Below are 14,928 nucleotides of genomic sequence, written 5' to 3' on the forward strand. Positions count from 1 at the left end.
AACTTAAGAATCTAGGAAGCTTTTCCCTACCATGTGTCATAGGATCTGAAACTATAGAAAAAGCCATGTGTGATTTGGGAGAGAATGTTAGTTTGATGCCATTGTCCCTTTCTGAGAGATTGGGTATAGGATAGATGAACCACTTTCTAACCTTCAAGCTAATGACTCTAAACGAGCGCTTCGTGGGAGGCAACCCATGAATTTAATTGTTTTATTTTTGTCTGTTTTGTGTTATTTTAATTTGTAGGTACTTGTCCAAGATGATGCAATGAGAAAAAACAATTTGAAGAAGAAAAAAAATTGAAAAAAAAATAAAAATTTTGAAAAAAAAAATTGTGCCTAAGTCCAGAGGCTAGGCACTGTCCGTGCCTAAGGTGGCACGGCCGTGCCCAACAAAAAAAAGTTTTTTTTTTTTGAAAAAAAAAATTAGAAAAAAAAGGTTTTTTTTTTTAGGAAAGAAGATTGTTGGCTCAGATGATGATGCAGGGAGAAAGAAATCAACACTCCGCAACCATGGCATCCATTTTAAAGATGACAAGCAAAGGAGTAGGTATACATCTCTTATCTCTAAACTTATTTCTGCTTGTAGATACTCTGATGTTAATGTTGTGGATAGACTAAGAGATAGGAATGATGAGGACTGATGAACTATTTATGTTGTGGGCTATGCTTTATAACCATTCTATTCCCATTTGCTATTATTTGCTTGTTTATCTTGTTTCAATTGTTAAAAAGAAACCGGATGATAAGGATGATATAATGGTAGGTGGAATCATCACTTTTATTGCTAGGAAGTTTGGGGTAAGTGTGAATCAAGGGATCAAGAGGATAGAGGAGAACTATTATCTAGACTTATATACTCTCACTACTTTGTCCTTCCTTAGAACCCATGACCCTACTCACAATTACCAATATAAATGGAGAACTATTTGAGCTTATTGTTTGATTATTCTATCTAATCCGGACATAACTAATCCGGAGGTGGTGGAAAATTTGCTTTATGTTGGTACTAACCCACAGGTACATAATGATGGTGATGATGATGGTAATGAAGAGGAGGTAGGTGCAAACTTGCACCATGAACAAGAAGCCGGTGGAAGCTATAATGATGAACGTTAGGCCTAGATGCAAACCAAGGTTCAAAGAATAAGCACCGAGCAACAAAGACAATGTGTTGAAATGACCGGGCTAAGAAACAATGTCCAAAGGGGCAATCGAATACATGAAGAAAATAATCAAATGCTACGGAACATGATACAACACCTTCACCTCCAAGGTCTACTTTATGAACTTCAATAAAATTGTGAGCTTTCCTCTTCCTTTACTCTTTCTTCTTCCTCCCCTTCTTCTACTTCTACTCCTTCTTCTTCTTCTTCTTCTTCTTCTTCTTCTCCTTCCTCTTCTTCTTCTTCTTTTATTTTTTCTTTTTGAATCATTGAGGACAATGCTTCTCCTAAGTGTGTGTGTGTGTGTGTGTGTGTGGGGGGGGGGGGGGGGGGGGGCTAATAAAGTGTCTAGAGTCGTAGTGTTCCCAAACTCCCTTGAACTTTATTCTTTTGTTTTGTTTTTATAGCAAGAGGCATGATTAGTAGCTTGTTTTTAATGTAAAATATGGCATAAAATTTTTTGTTTTGTCTCTTCTTTAAAGGTTGTTTCTTGTACATGAAAGTAGTTTCTTGTGTTTCTTGTGTTCTTGCTATACCCACATCTTGTTTTATTGTGAAAAATCTCCAATGAGAAAAGCACCCAGTTGCAATCTTTGAGCAAGTGTATGAATAGGTATTTTAAGGAGCACGTTCTATCTTTAGTGTTAACTTAGACCTTTTAAAGTCTTCAGAGTAAAAGTAATATAAGTTTGTGTGGGAAAATAATCAAATGTTCTTAATTGTTATATGCTTAAATGTTAAAGTTATATTGGGGCGGGAGAATGGCACCAACATGTGGGGGAAAGGACAATCCCTAACTTCCTAATTGTGGTGGTGACTCCCTAATTTGAACTTAAAGTAAAACAAATTCATCAATGCTAGGGGGAAAGGACAATTACATCCGAGAAGACTTCCTACGCGGAGATGAAATAAAAGAAAATTTTGCAGCACTGCTTAAGGTGATTTTGAATCTAGGGGGAAAGGAAAATTACATCCGAGAAGACTTCCTATGAGGATAGATAGCCCCTAAGCATCTGCAGCCCCTTTGTGCTTAATTGTTAATTTAATTTAATTTTAACTTAAATTCCCATCACTCTTATATGAAATGAAGAAAGGACTTTTCTCGGTTACTTTAGCATTAAGGATAGAACCTGTTCCTCATAATATCTGTCTTATACAATAGCAAGAAAAAGGTTGGACTGCACACACACACTCACTTGAGACTTGATGTTGGGTTGAATAGGTTCACGAGGAATGTTTGAAATTGTGATTAGTGTACTTGAAACAAAACCTTCAATGAGACTTGTGTTTTCAATTACATTGCCATGATTAATCTTTTGTTGCTGCTAATGTCTATTGCCTTTTGCTTGAGGACAAGCAAAGATTCAAGTGTGGGGGAGTTTGATGAGTCTATATTTAGTCTATTTTTATGCATTATTTAGTTTCGTTTTAATTAGATTTAGTTTTATTTTACTTAAATATTATTTCCTTTTTGAGATAGTTTACTACAAATTGCATATTTTATATTTTAGGAACGAATATATGATGGAAGGCGTCTTGGAGCAAAAGAAAGGAGTCTGGAGCTGATTTGGAACGAAAATACAAAAGATTCAGAACAAAAATATAAAGCCTCCAAGTCAGAAGCTTGGCACGGCCCGTGCCAACATGTGGCACGGCCGTGCCACCTCTCAGGATGCCTTTTGCTGCTTTTGCTTGAAGCCCAAGTTACCCTGTTTTAGTTTTACCGAATAGCCCTTGTAGTTGCTTAGATTTTAAGTCAATTGTAAAGCTATAAATAGAGTAGCTCTCCATCACAAATATTCATCTTTTGTTCTTGGAATAAAAGTTCACTTTTATATTATTGTTCTTTTACTTTATTGTTTTCTCTCTTCTTCCCCCATGTCTACAATGAACGTTAGTGAGTAGACTCTTCTTTGTCTTGGGATTGTTGGAAAAGTCTAATGACATAATCCTAACAAACCAAGCTTTAACCCTAATTCTATGTAGCCGTACTTTCTAATTTAGATTCACCGTTTTAACATGAATTAACAATTATCAAACTGTGGAAGCGAAAGCGGAGGGTTTGATAATTGTTAATCCATTATCTCAAACATCAATTCATAAAGCGAGAGCGGAGCTTTGATGTTGGAACAAGTGAATCTAGACAATAATTGCAAGACAGTGAAATAGTCCTTGCAATTATTGAGACACAGGTAGTTTCAATCCTTATAAGCATCTTCTAGTAATCAAATCAGCGAAATAGGCTTGGTTACTAGAAGTAAACTCTCACCGGACTTTCATCGGAAAGGTGAGGGGCTAAAGGGAAACCGGTCTTAAGAAATTACGGTGTAAACCATGGAATTAGAAGTTAAAGTCTTGTCTTGTGAAAGATTTGTTATTATGACAAACCAATAATCCCAAGGCTCTTTTATTATTATTGTTATTTACCTTCAGCAATTAAACCCCTTTTTATAAGCTTTCTTCTCTTCTAATCATTCTCTAAAAGTTGATTGAATTCACAACTCCCTAGCGGAACGATACTCTTTCTTACTACTATTACTTCGATAGGCCGTGCACTTGCGGTTTGGCTCTATCAGGTTTTTACTTAGGTCTTAAACTCGCTCGTGACCTGGGTATTTGTGAAATGTGATTCTCAAGGTGTTATACAAATTGTTTGGTACAATTCCTCTCACACTGTGGCTTTTCAGCCCCTATTACTGGACATTTTTCGCCTTATCCATCTTTCAGATGCAATGTCTCTTTGAAGCATATTTATAGATAGGCTACCTCTTACGCTGATTTTCTAACCAGTTTGGGTCACCATACATGATTCTTTCTCATGGACGATTCTTCGATCTCCTTGTCCTTCTTTATCTCTTAAGCTTCAATTTGATGTAAGGAGATATAATATCGCTAGATTAGTTCTTTAGTTCTTTGTAATTTCTTTCTCTGATAATTTTTTTTATTGTAATACAAAATTGAAAATTACAAGGAAAAGTCTTGACACAACGGTAAAATTGTTGTCATGTCACTGAAAGATCATGGGTTATGTCTTTGAAACAGTCTTGTGTAAAAAAAAAAAGGCATGGTTGCGTACTCTACATCAATAAGTATTTATGATAGGATCTCTTCTGAGACCATATGTATGCAAGAGCTTTAGTGTACCAGATGACTGACTTTTTTTTTACAAAATTGAAAATTATATGTTGGACATCAATAATTATCTATGATTACAAGTTTGATATATATACTTTTTTTTTAAAGTACATTAATATTGATAAGTGTATTTTAAGCTAAACATATATTTGTTTTATTTTCAAAAAAAACTTTAGCAACTACATTAGAAAGTGATTGAATGCTAAACAATGAATAGTATTGTTCTTCAATATTTATATATTGGGGTCATTGAGTTTGGTGATGTGCAATGATCATAATACACCATGTAAATGTAAATCTTCAAAAATATATGTTTAATTGATTCTCCTATTTTGCCATTAAAAAAAAAAATTCTCCTATTTTATAAAACTCGCGAAAATAATATCGCTTTTTTAAAAATTAAACTTTTTAGTCCTTTTATTTTTCTTGTTTCAAGTATGGTCCAAACCCATGTTTATTTCTCAAAAGTGATGATTTTTACGCAAAAAAATATCTGATATCCTGTCCCAATGTTGAATAAAAAAATATTACTTTTGATACTAAAACTCATCATTTTTTGTGGTGGTTGGGGTTTGAACTCGGACCTTACATATATTATGTATTGTCCCTATCAACTGATCTAAGTTCACGAGGACATACCAATACTCATCTTTTGTAGTACCAAACATCACCATTTTTAGGGAAAAAAAACATAGGTTGAGACGAAAATTATTGCAAATATGAAAAAATAGAGACCAAAAAGTTTGACTTTCAAAAAAGATGTGAGTTTAATAAAATAGAGGTACCAAAAATGCAATTAAACCTCTTCTTATTTTTAGTTGATTGGTAGGAAATCAAAAGTGTTCTGATCTGGTGGACCTAAGAGGATGATTGAGATGCTTGGATATGCCGCTTGCAGAGGTTGATACACCGGTATCTCCGCTTTCTGCTTGGTTATGCTGAATTGTGGTGAGGTGGTGATTTTGGTGAGGTAGGTTAAACGTCACCCCCAGTGAAACAGAGGGGGTTGTGTACCTGCACTTGTTCCGACGCTCAAGTAAGTAAGAGGTTCAAGAGGAGATGTCACAAGTTTAGGGTAAGAAGTGGCATACTTCTCTCAAGGCTAAAGCTTGGGTATATATAGGAGTTACATATGACTTGACTGACAAACCTTATATTGACAATCGTATCTGTTAATACGGACATGGGTAACCTTCAACCCTGGTGAGCTACCCTCGACCTGCTTAATGGACTCTTGTCAGTCGAGCAGAGCCGGATTGGGCTTTAGCTCGTTCCAAAACATGTTTTATGCCTCCCTCAAGCCTCTTCTTGTTGATGTGCTTTTACCTGACATGTGTTCCAAATTAGAATATCTCTCCTATTCCTTTGGACCCTCGGAAATTGCAGATTCATTTCAATATTTTAGGGTGTAGTTCACCCATCTTGTTTCTTAATTTTTCTTTTGTTTTTTCTTATGGAAAATGTTAACAAGTGTCTCCGAAACACTCTTTAAGGATCATAAGTGGTAAATATACATAAAAATATGTGGATTCAATGCATTAGAAATTGAAATATTTGAATTTTTCAAAGAATAATTGCTTATTTTAAAATGTTTAAAGAGTGTCCCAAGGTACTTGTTAACAAAACTCTTTTCTTAGTTATACCAGGAAAAAACGGGGGAATCGAAAGTGTACTAGCCCACTATATCTCTCCAACTAGAACATAAAAATTTAGCTTCGTAACATCCAAATTCCAAAAAAAAAAAAAAAATACAAATGTTATAATGGATCAATTGTTTCAATTTTCTTAGAAAATAATTGATAAGTTTTATGTAAAAAAATGTTTGGTCAGAGTTTGGAGCCCATCCACATTAGACAATAACAACCACATAAAAGAGATACTACACTTTTACTTAAACTTTAAGACAATAGGTTTGTGGCTCATCTGTCATATAAAATGTTCAACTTTCATTTTTATAATTGAATTTGAATTTTTAACTCACACTTGCATATAACAAAAAGGTTTTGTTTTAATGCGTGGAACATATTATTGTCAAGATAAAATTTTCATTTTGAATTTCTTAACTAAAAATAGGAAAGAGAGAAAAGAGAGACATTTGTGATCCTTACCAGAGAAATGTTAGCAACACATATTTTAACACATTTTTTTCAACACATTTTTTTTATTGGTTAAAATTAACATAGGTCCCACCAAATTTACATGCATGTATCTTACATAATTTGGTGGGACTCATGTAAGTTTTAACCAACCAAATAGAGTATGTTAAAAAGTGTGTTTTTAAATGCGTGCTCTAGGATTTCTCTCCTTACAATTGCCAATTGGCCACCACCCATCACTCTACGAATGTTGCTCTTTATTCAAAACAAAATATTTCTCCTTTTATCTGACCCTCACACTCACCATTCCAAGTATCTTTCACTGAATCTCTTAATTCACACATGAATGGTGTTGATGTCGATGACTATTTGATTATTCTTTTCTTCAAACAAGAATCCAAAAATGGTGTAATCAAAAAACATAAATATCACCAAGCAAATTGATCCCCGACATCTCAAGGAACTTATTGACGATCCGCACAAAAATATTAATCACACCGCTGCGAAACTCCGACCACTAACCAAATAATAACATGTCAAGAGCTATAGAATCCTAAACACACAAGTGGTTGTGTTCAGTGCTGATTAATGTCTTAACAAAACCTTTTATTACATTTGATTTTAGCAAAAACCAAGAATTAAACTTAATAAATTTCATAAGGTTTCTTTGTGGATTGTAAATAGAAAAAGGATATACCTAGGAACGGCTCAACCACCATGTACGTACCAAGGTCCAAGGGTATGATTTCTCACGTAGACTTTGAGAGCTAATATTTCAAAGAAGAAAATTAAAATTAAGATCAGTCTTGTAATAACTTTTTGAGTCATTTTAAACATACAAATTTAGGTATAGGTTGAACTTAACTTTTGCATATTAATTCTTCGCTAGTTCTCTCATTTTAAATTCAGATTTTTTCATAAATGACCTTAGAAATAATAGTATATCCCTTTACTTCCTATCAGAGCTTTGACTGTCACTCAATGACACTCCGCCTCCAGCCAGTTTTTGCAAAATCAATATTGTGAAAACCAAACACTACAATCAAGAAATGAAATTCAAGGAAGTTTTTTAAAGCCTAAGCATTCGTTTGGTTGCATACACTGATCAAGGCAGCCGCTATGGAAATCTATAATAAAAAATCTAAAGCATGAACATAAATGAAAAACAACCTAGAATCTAATACCTACGTAAATTAACTTCTGTCTGATTTGAAATGTGGTTGCAAGGTTAGCTGCGCACACGATGTTTGTAGACTTTAGAATATAAGTATTTTAGTGCATCAACAATTTCACCAATGGCTGGACGTTCTGTTGGATTCTCCCGGAGACACATATCAATTATTAAAAGCAGACGACGTAGGCCTCGGTTGGGGAAGTGTCCTTGCAAAAGAGGGTCAACCTTATGCATAAACTCTCTCGGATCATTCAAATATGGGAGACACTGAAAAGAAGAAGAAGAAGAAGAAGAAGAAGAAGAAAAACGTAAGTGTAAGAAGTAATTTAACATGTGAGATAAATATAGATACAATCATCTAGAGAGATCGAAGATATATTATGATGAATCTAAAAGGAATCATCAATTTTGTACCACCGACATTTCTAATGGAAGGCGTGTCAAATGTCTAACAAGTGTCAGTGTCCGACACCGACATGCAAATGCTAACACATACTTAAAAATGAATTTAGTTTTAAGGAAACCATTCAAACTAAATATTTACCCATGAAACTAAGTATTGCTCTCCTACTGCCCTACTAGTATCCAGGGCTCTACGTCCGGTGATCAGTTCCAGCAAAACCACACCAAAACTGTAGATATCGGATTGTTTAGTTAATTTGCCAGTCATAGCATATTCTAGTGCGCAATAGCCTTCGGTACCCATCACTCGGGTTGAAACATGTGTGTCGTCTCCAACAGGTCCAAGTTTAGCAAGGCCGAAATCTGACAGTTTTGCACTGAAGTCATTTTCAAGTAAAATGTTTGAAGATTTCAAGTCTCGATGGATAACCGGTGGATCCACTTGACAGTGGAGATACTCAAGACCTTGAGCTGCTCCAAGAGAAATCTTTATCCGAGTGCTCCAACTTAATGGAGCTTTGTCTTGGGTAACATCTGAAATGAGAAATAAGTTATGATCTAATTGATGTGTTTTGTCATATAAAGTTGGTCCTAAGAAAGAAAAAAAAAAAAAAAAAAAAAAAAAGATAATATCCTAATAAAGCATCCTAATCATTGTTTACCAAAAAGATGAGCTTCAAGAGATCCCTTAGGCATGTATTCATAAACCAAAAGCATTTGATCTCCATTGGTGCAATAACCAATTAACTTTACAAGATTAGCATGACGCAGCACACTTAGAATATCAAGCTCTGTCATAAATTCGTGACAGCCTTGACAACCATCAGGATTTAATTGTTTAACCGCAACAAGCTGCAGATGGAAAAAATAGCAAACATTACAAACTTAAAGACCAAAATGAAATGAAAATAACTTAAGCGAACCAAAAGTATATTTTACCAAAAAGAATTCATTCATAATCATAATATTGAAATGACCAAAGTCTTAAAAGTTACCTCGCCGTTTGGGAGACGACCCTTGTAAACATTTCCAAATCCACCTACCCCTAGCAATTCCTTGAAATTTTTGGTCGCAGTTACAAGCTCATCAAAACTAAAACTAGTTGTTGATGTGCTGCTGTGACCACTACTCACACTCTCAAACTTTCCGTCTAAACATATTAATTTCTTCCTTTCACCCTCTGCACATTCAATAGCTAAGATCATTACTCATTCCAAGCAAAAACAAAAAAGTCAGATTTGATCAGTTATGAGATAAAAAGTTATCCAATCAAAAAAAAATTAATACCAGTGGTTCGGTTTGGACGAAAACCAAAAAAAATTCCGATCAAATTTTATGTAACAAACTATTTTTTTAGAGATTTTTTTATACAATACTGAACAACTAATTATTATTCTACAAATTATAATATATTTTAGAGAGGGTTTTGCTTAACATGTAGAAGTAAAATGGTCTTGCACCGTAAACAAATATTTTTTACTATTAAATCAATAAGTCACATCCCATCTCATTTAATTTAATGGTGAGATTTATTGATCCAGCACAAAAAACTTATTTATACATGGAACATGATTTGTCTCATTTATCACCATAGAATTAATCTCACGAACTAGCAAATATAACTAGAAGCAGCAATTCAAGTATTCGTGAGCTTATTTTAGTTGGTAAGGACAATGTATAATATATGTAAGGTTCGGGGTTCAATGAGCAGATATGCTGCGCATGTGAAGGTAACAAATGATACTTGATGAAATAGTTTTGTAGAAGAGCATATCTCGTACGTGATGAGTTTGTTCCTCCATTCCCTATAAAATCCACACAGCAGCGTCAATAACAATAATAACAATAATAACAATAATAATAATAATAATAATAATAATAATAATAATAATAATAATAATAATATTTATTTAGAAAGAATAAATAAAATTGATGAAAAAAATTGGAAAATGAACCTGCAGTAGCGGAAGTATTGTCAACATTTTTGTTGCAAAGATAACCGAAGCAAGAAAAACAACTCATCTCTTCTTCTACAAACTACAAAGAGAGAAAGTTAAACTTTAAAATTGTTCAAAAGAAGTATTAACAAACACTCATTCTTTCTTTCTTTCTCTGGCAGAAAAATAGTAATGGTAATGAAAAAATACTAGTCCGCTGCACCGAATATATTGAAAAAAAAAATATATGGTAATTTATGGAAGGTAATAATTAGAAAAACAATGACTCCGGATGTAATCTTTTATTTATAAATAGAAGGAATAATAAAAGGAAAACAATCATAAGCCAATGAATTCTTAGTGCACGTGATGATTTTCATTGTGCAAATGTAAAAATAAGGACTTGATGTCTCCTAAATTAGTGATGGGAAAGTAACAATCCCATGTAAAAGTGAGGAATTTAACACCCTAACCGGGCGTTGGTGATATGGTAGAGGGGGGCATCGAGTGGGTTAATGCCAAAATGGCTCAAACGAGAAAAACTGAGAGTGCAAAATTCTAGCTCATATCCAACCATTTCAGACTTTGGTTTTGTTGTGTATCGATTTATGTGGGTAACAAGTTGATCGGATGTCGGGTTGGGAATAGATCAGGTCGGCATACAAGAGCCTACGGTCTAGCCTACGATAGGGCAGACAAGGCCAGACTTTTTTCTTAAATAGAGAAGGTCAAGACTTTTTTAGAAGCCTATTTAGCTTAAAAGGTCAGGTCACAGACCATTCAAAAAGCCTCTTAGGCCTATTAAGTCGGCCTATTCAAGTAAATGTGAATATTATTTATTATTATATTATATTTTGCATTTTGAATTAAAATAAAAATTTGTTAACTTTTCAGTAATTTAAGCTTATTAGTATGCATTAATCTTTTGCATATTTAAATGCATTATTAAAAACTAGAATTGAAATATGTTACAATATATAGTCAAATTCTCTAAAAACTCATGTTGATTATCAAAAGAGACTTCAATCTAATTGATATATTAGTTCGATAGTCTATTTAAACTTAGATCACGTTGCTTATTTAAAGATGTTCATATGAAATAGACTTTTAACCAGGCTAGCAGGCTGTATCAAACTTTCAGAAGGTCAGACTTAGGCCTTCAAAAAATTTGGCAGGCCAGGATTAGGCCTTGCAAAGCCTAGCTCGGCCAAGGCTATTTCCATCCCTAGTCGGATGGATTTAATCGGGTTAGCACATTAAGATAGAATGTATTCAATGCAAATCATTGTAATCAACATCGGGTTAAATATGTTTAGTCTTTACAAAATCACACTATTTACTCCAAACTAAAAGTATATTCAATTGGTTGTTTTATTTTATTATGCACGCTTTTAAAAAAATATTTATAATTAGGGATGGAGGAAGTGGCGGTTTCACCGCCCGGCGACCCCGGGCTCCGGCCCAATTTTTTTTGTAATTTTTTATGAAAAATTCCTCTGAATTTCTTATACAAACCTTTATAAATTGGGCAATTTCTTTAGATTTTTTATAATTTACTTGCAATTTCTTATGTAAACACCTACAAATGTGTTGCAATTTTTTTTGCACGAGCTTTGTAATTAGGAGGAAACATTCTATATAAATCAAAAAATATATATTTGTATTATTATTTGATAATTCTTTACGTGGAGATCAAATAAAAAACGTGTAAATCACTACGATTATCTTCTAAAAATTACGTAGAACAAACTATCACTACGATTATCTTCTAAAAATTATGTAGAACAAACTAAAGGACTGATTGGCGTGTCCGGAGCAGATCCTCGAAGCATTAGTGAGCATTTACACCAATTTACTCACTCTGCAGGTCACTCAAAGATTCGTCGGCCGTTTTTAAAATTAATCTGGCTTCTTTACGTTTGACTAATTTGGAACGAACGCAACAACAGGCTGATAACATTGAAACACCGATTTTACAGCTTTTAGAAAAGGCAAAGTTTCAATCATTCTGGTGGTTAAAAGCTAATAATACCACTTTTGTGTACGGCTCTTAGAGATGGTGGTCGGACCCTCTGCTTTGTTTGGGTATCGACTGACCTTTTCATTGTAATTACTGTGTAAGACAGATTGTTCATCGGGGTGGATGTTCTGGTACACCTTGTTCTGAGGAATGTCCATCGCTGCTGTAAATATATTCCATTTTGATTTCTAACAAAAAAAAAATATTGTTTCTTTTTAATGTTAAAAAAAAATGAATTTAAAGAAAAGACATTGTGGATCGTTATGATTGGTGAATTGGAATATGACTTTTTTTTTTGTTGAGAGGGTGAATGGGAATATGTTAATGATATGAAACAGCAAGGATTGTAAAAAAAATGAAAGAAATCATGGATTGTTAAATTGAATAAATAGTTACAATACCTCTCAAAATAATAATAATAATTCCGTCAAAAAATAAAATAAGTGTGTATAAGTACCACAAAAAAAAACATTAATAATATTTTTTTTAGAGAAACAATAATAATATTATTAACATACACACAAATTAGCAATCAGGAAAATTAACAAAAAGTATGTCCATCGCTGCTGTAAATATATTCCATTTTGATTTCTAACAAAAAAAAATATTGTTTCTTTTTAATGTTAAAAAAAATGAATTTAAAGAAAAGACATTGTGGATCGTTATGATTGGTGAATTGGAATATGACTTTTTTTTTTGTTGAGAGGGTGAATGGGAATATGTTAATGATATGAAACAGCAAGGATTGTAAAAAAAAATGAAAGATATCATGGATTGTTAAATTGAATAAATAGTTACAATACCTCTCAAAATAATAATAATAATTCCGTCAAAAAATAAAATAAGTGTGTATAAGTACCACAAAAAAAAACATTAATAATATTTTTTTTAGGGAAACAATAATAATATTATTAACATACACACAAATTAGCAATCAGGAAAATTAACAAAAAGTGAGCGTAGCACCAAAGAGAGGGAAAATGAAGCTTCATGATACGAGTAACAACATAGATGAATTTGTGAAAACATACCTCAAATAGAGGCTTAGAGATGTTTTCTATGTCTTCTTCCTTTGAACTTCTACCACCCTTCTTGATTTTTCTCTTAATTCTCACTAATTTCTGTACTTTTTCTTACGTTAAGGGAGGCTATTTATAGAGATGTGACGATGCAAATGGACATGGAAGGCCGAAAAAAATGAAATCAAATTGATTGTAGAATTAACCAGCCATTAAATTGATTGGAATTATTATTATTATTATTATTTTTAATTGTATAGAGTAATGACTTCATTTTTTTTAAAGGAATAGGGTAATGATTCAATATTATCCCTCCCAATTTTATTGGAACACAATTTAGTCTCAACAACAATAAAACTCAAACCAATGTCTAACGTTTTTTTTGCTCCCTCAAAAAAATGTATGTTATATTTAAATCAAAAAATAAATTTATAATATATGATGACAAAATTAAAAGAAAATTTAGAAAATGCACACTCTATTTGGTTTCCACCTCGTTTAAACAATTTGTAAAAAAAAACTATAAAAAAAAAAACCACGTTTAAACAAATCCACATCAGCACATTGATTGTTGTTTTTTTTTTAAGAAAGCACATTGATTGTTGTTTTATTTTAAGAAAGCACATTGATTGTTGTTAAAAGCATATGATGGATTTTTTCTTCAAAAAAAAAGCATATGACGGATTTTAATTGAGCAAACGTTTTGTTTATTTTAACTGAGCAATAATCGCGGGTTCATAATAAATATGTAGCTAAAATATGGGTAAAAATAAATAAAAGATCGAGTTCTGCCTAAACTGCGTTCTTTAAAATGCATAAGTTTAGAGTTATTTGATATGGAATCACTTCACAACATTTAGGTTAATAGCATAAAATTATAAAATATAAAATGTACAAATTTGCAAATACATGATTATATTTAAGCGTACAAAATGCCACTATATCTGTAATGCTGAATATGCCAAAAGAAATCTGCTCTTTACCCAAACAGTTTTGCTCACTCCCAAAGTAAAATACAAATATACCCCTACGCATGTTAACATGCGTTACGTAAGTTAACTTACGCTAGTTGTAATGTTTACGTGACTTAAGTTGCATCGCGTGACTTAAGTCACGTAGCGTGCTGTTATCAACCAGGCAGAACCACATTCTGCCTCATTTTCATCAAACAACACACACAAATCTCAATTTTCTTTCAAATTACCAAACTTCAAAATTCCTTCAACTTCAAATCAAATAACACTATAACAACAACAACAAGTAAGCTTTAACTTAAACTATGTTGGTATGATAAAAAATTTCACTTAATCTAGGATTTTTTAGGTTTATTGTTTTGTTAAAATTTTTATTTTTTTTGCAAGAAATGGTAGAATGCTACATGCAAATGACTTATAGTGCTTAATTCTTATGATGTTTAGAAGTTTGCATGATTATGTTAGATTTTTTACACTTAGATTAGATTTTTTTAGATTTAGGGTTTGTTTAATTTTTGGTTATTTTGTTTTTTGCTATATATGATACAATGTTACATGCAAATTAATGAGTAATATTGCTTAATTATTTTGATCTTTGCATGTTTATGTTGTAGTTATCATTTTTAGGGTTTATGTATAATTTGCACTCCAAGTGTTTGATGAAATGTTTGAATGAGTTTTTCATTAATTGTGTTTAATTTGTAATTGTGTAGATTTGAAGCAATGGCCGGGTGGATCGACGTTCATGCAAAATTCAACGGCGGAGAAACTCAGAGGTTGAAGGTTCGGTGCCTTGATGTAACGTTAAGAGGTCTCAAGGATCAACTGAATGAATTCTACCAGGGAGTCAACCCCAGAGACACAAGGAGGGTGCAAAAAATTATGTATAAACGTTCAAAGCTCGACGAGGGGAGAGTATCATTCACTTGGGTGGTGTTAAAGAACGACGAAAACGTGACGAGCATGTTTTGGGAGCACACCAAGTTCCAGTGGATCGATATGCGG

At 32.9% G+C, this 14,928-nt stretch overlaps 1 protein-coding gene across 1 annotated transcript; it reads right to left on the reverse strand.

Moving 5' to 3' along the window:
- Window positions 1–7,625: 7,625 nt before the first annotated feature.
- LOC146903557 (putative serine/threonine-protein kinase PBL21) lies at window positions 7,626–12,088 on the reverse strand. The gene is made up of 7 exons (XM_085737252.1): window positions 12,008–12,088; window positions 9,929–10,010; window positions 9,755–9,778; window positions 8,969–9,153; window positions 8,636–8,825; window positions 8,116–8,507; window positions 7,626–7,838 (listed from the first exon to the last, which is right to left on the reverse strand). The coding sequence occupies exons 1-7, from the start codon at window positions 12,086–12,088 to the stop codon at window positions 7,626–7,628; spliced, it is 1,167 nt and encodes a 388-aa protein (XP_085593378.1).
- Window positions 12,089–14,928: the final 2,840 nt, after the last annotated feature.

Source organism: Medicago sativa, chromosome 8, assembly GCF_051527215.1.
Source record: "Medicago sativa cultivar Bolivia chromosome 8, Bolivia_mono, whole genome shotgun sequence".
NCBI lineage: Eukaryota > Viridiplantae > Streptophyta > Magnoliopsida > Fabales > Fabaceae > Medicago > Medicago sativa.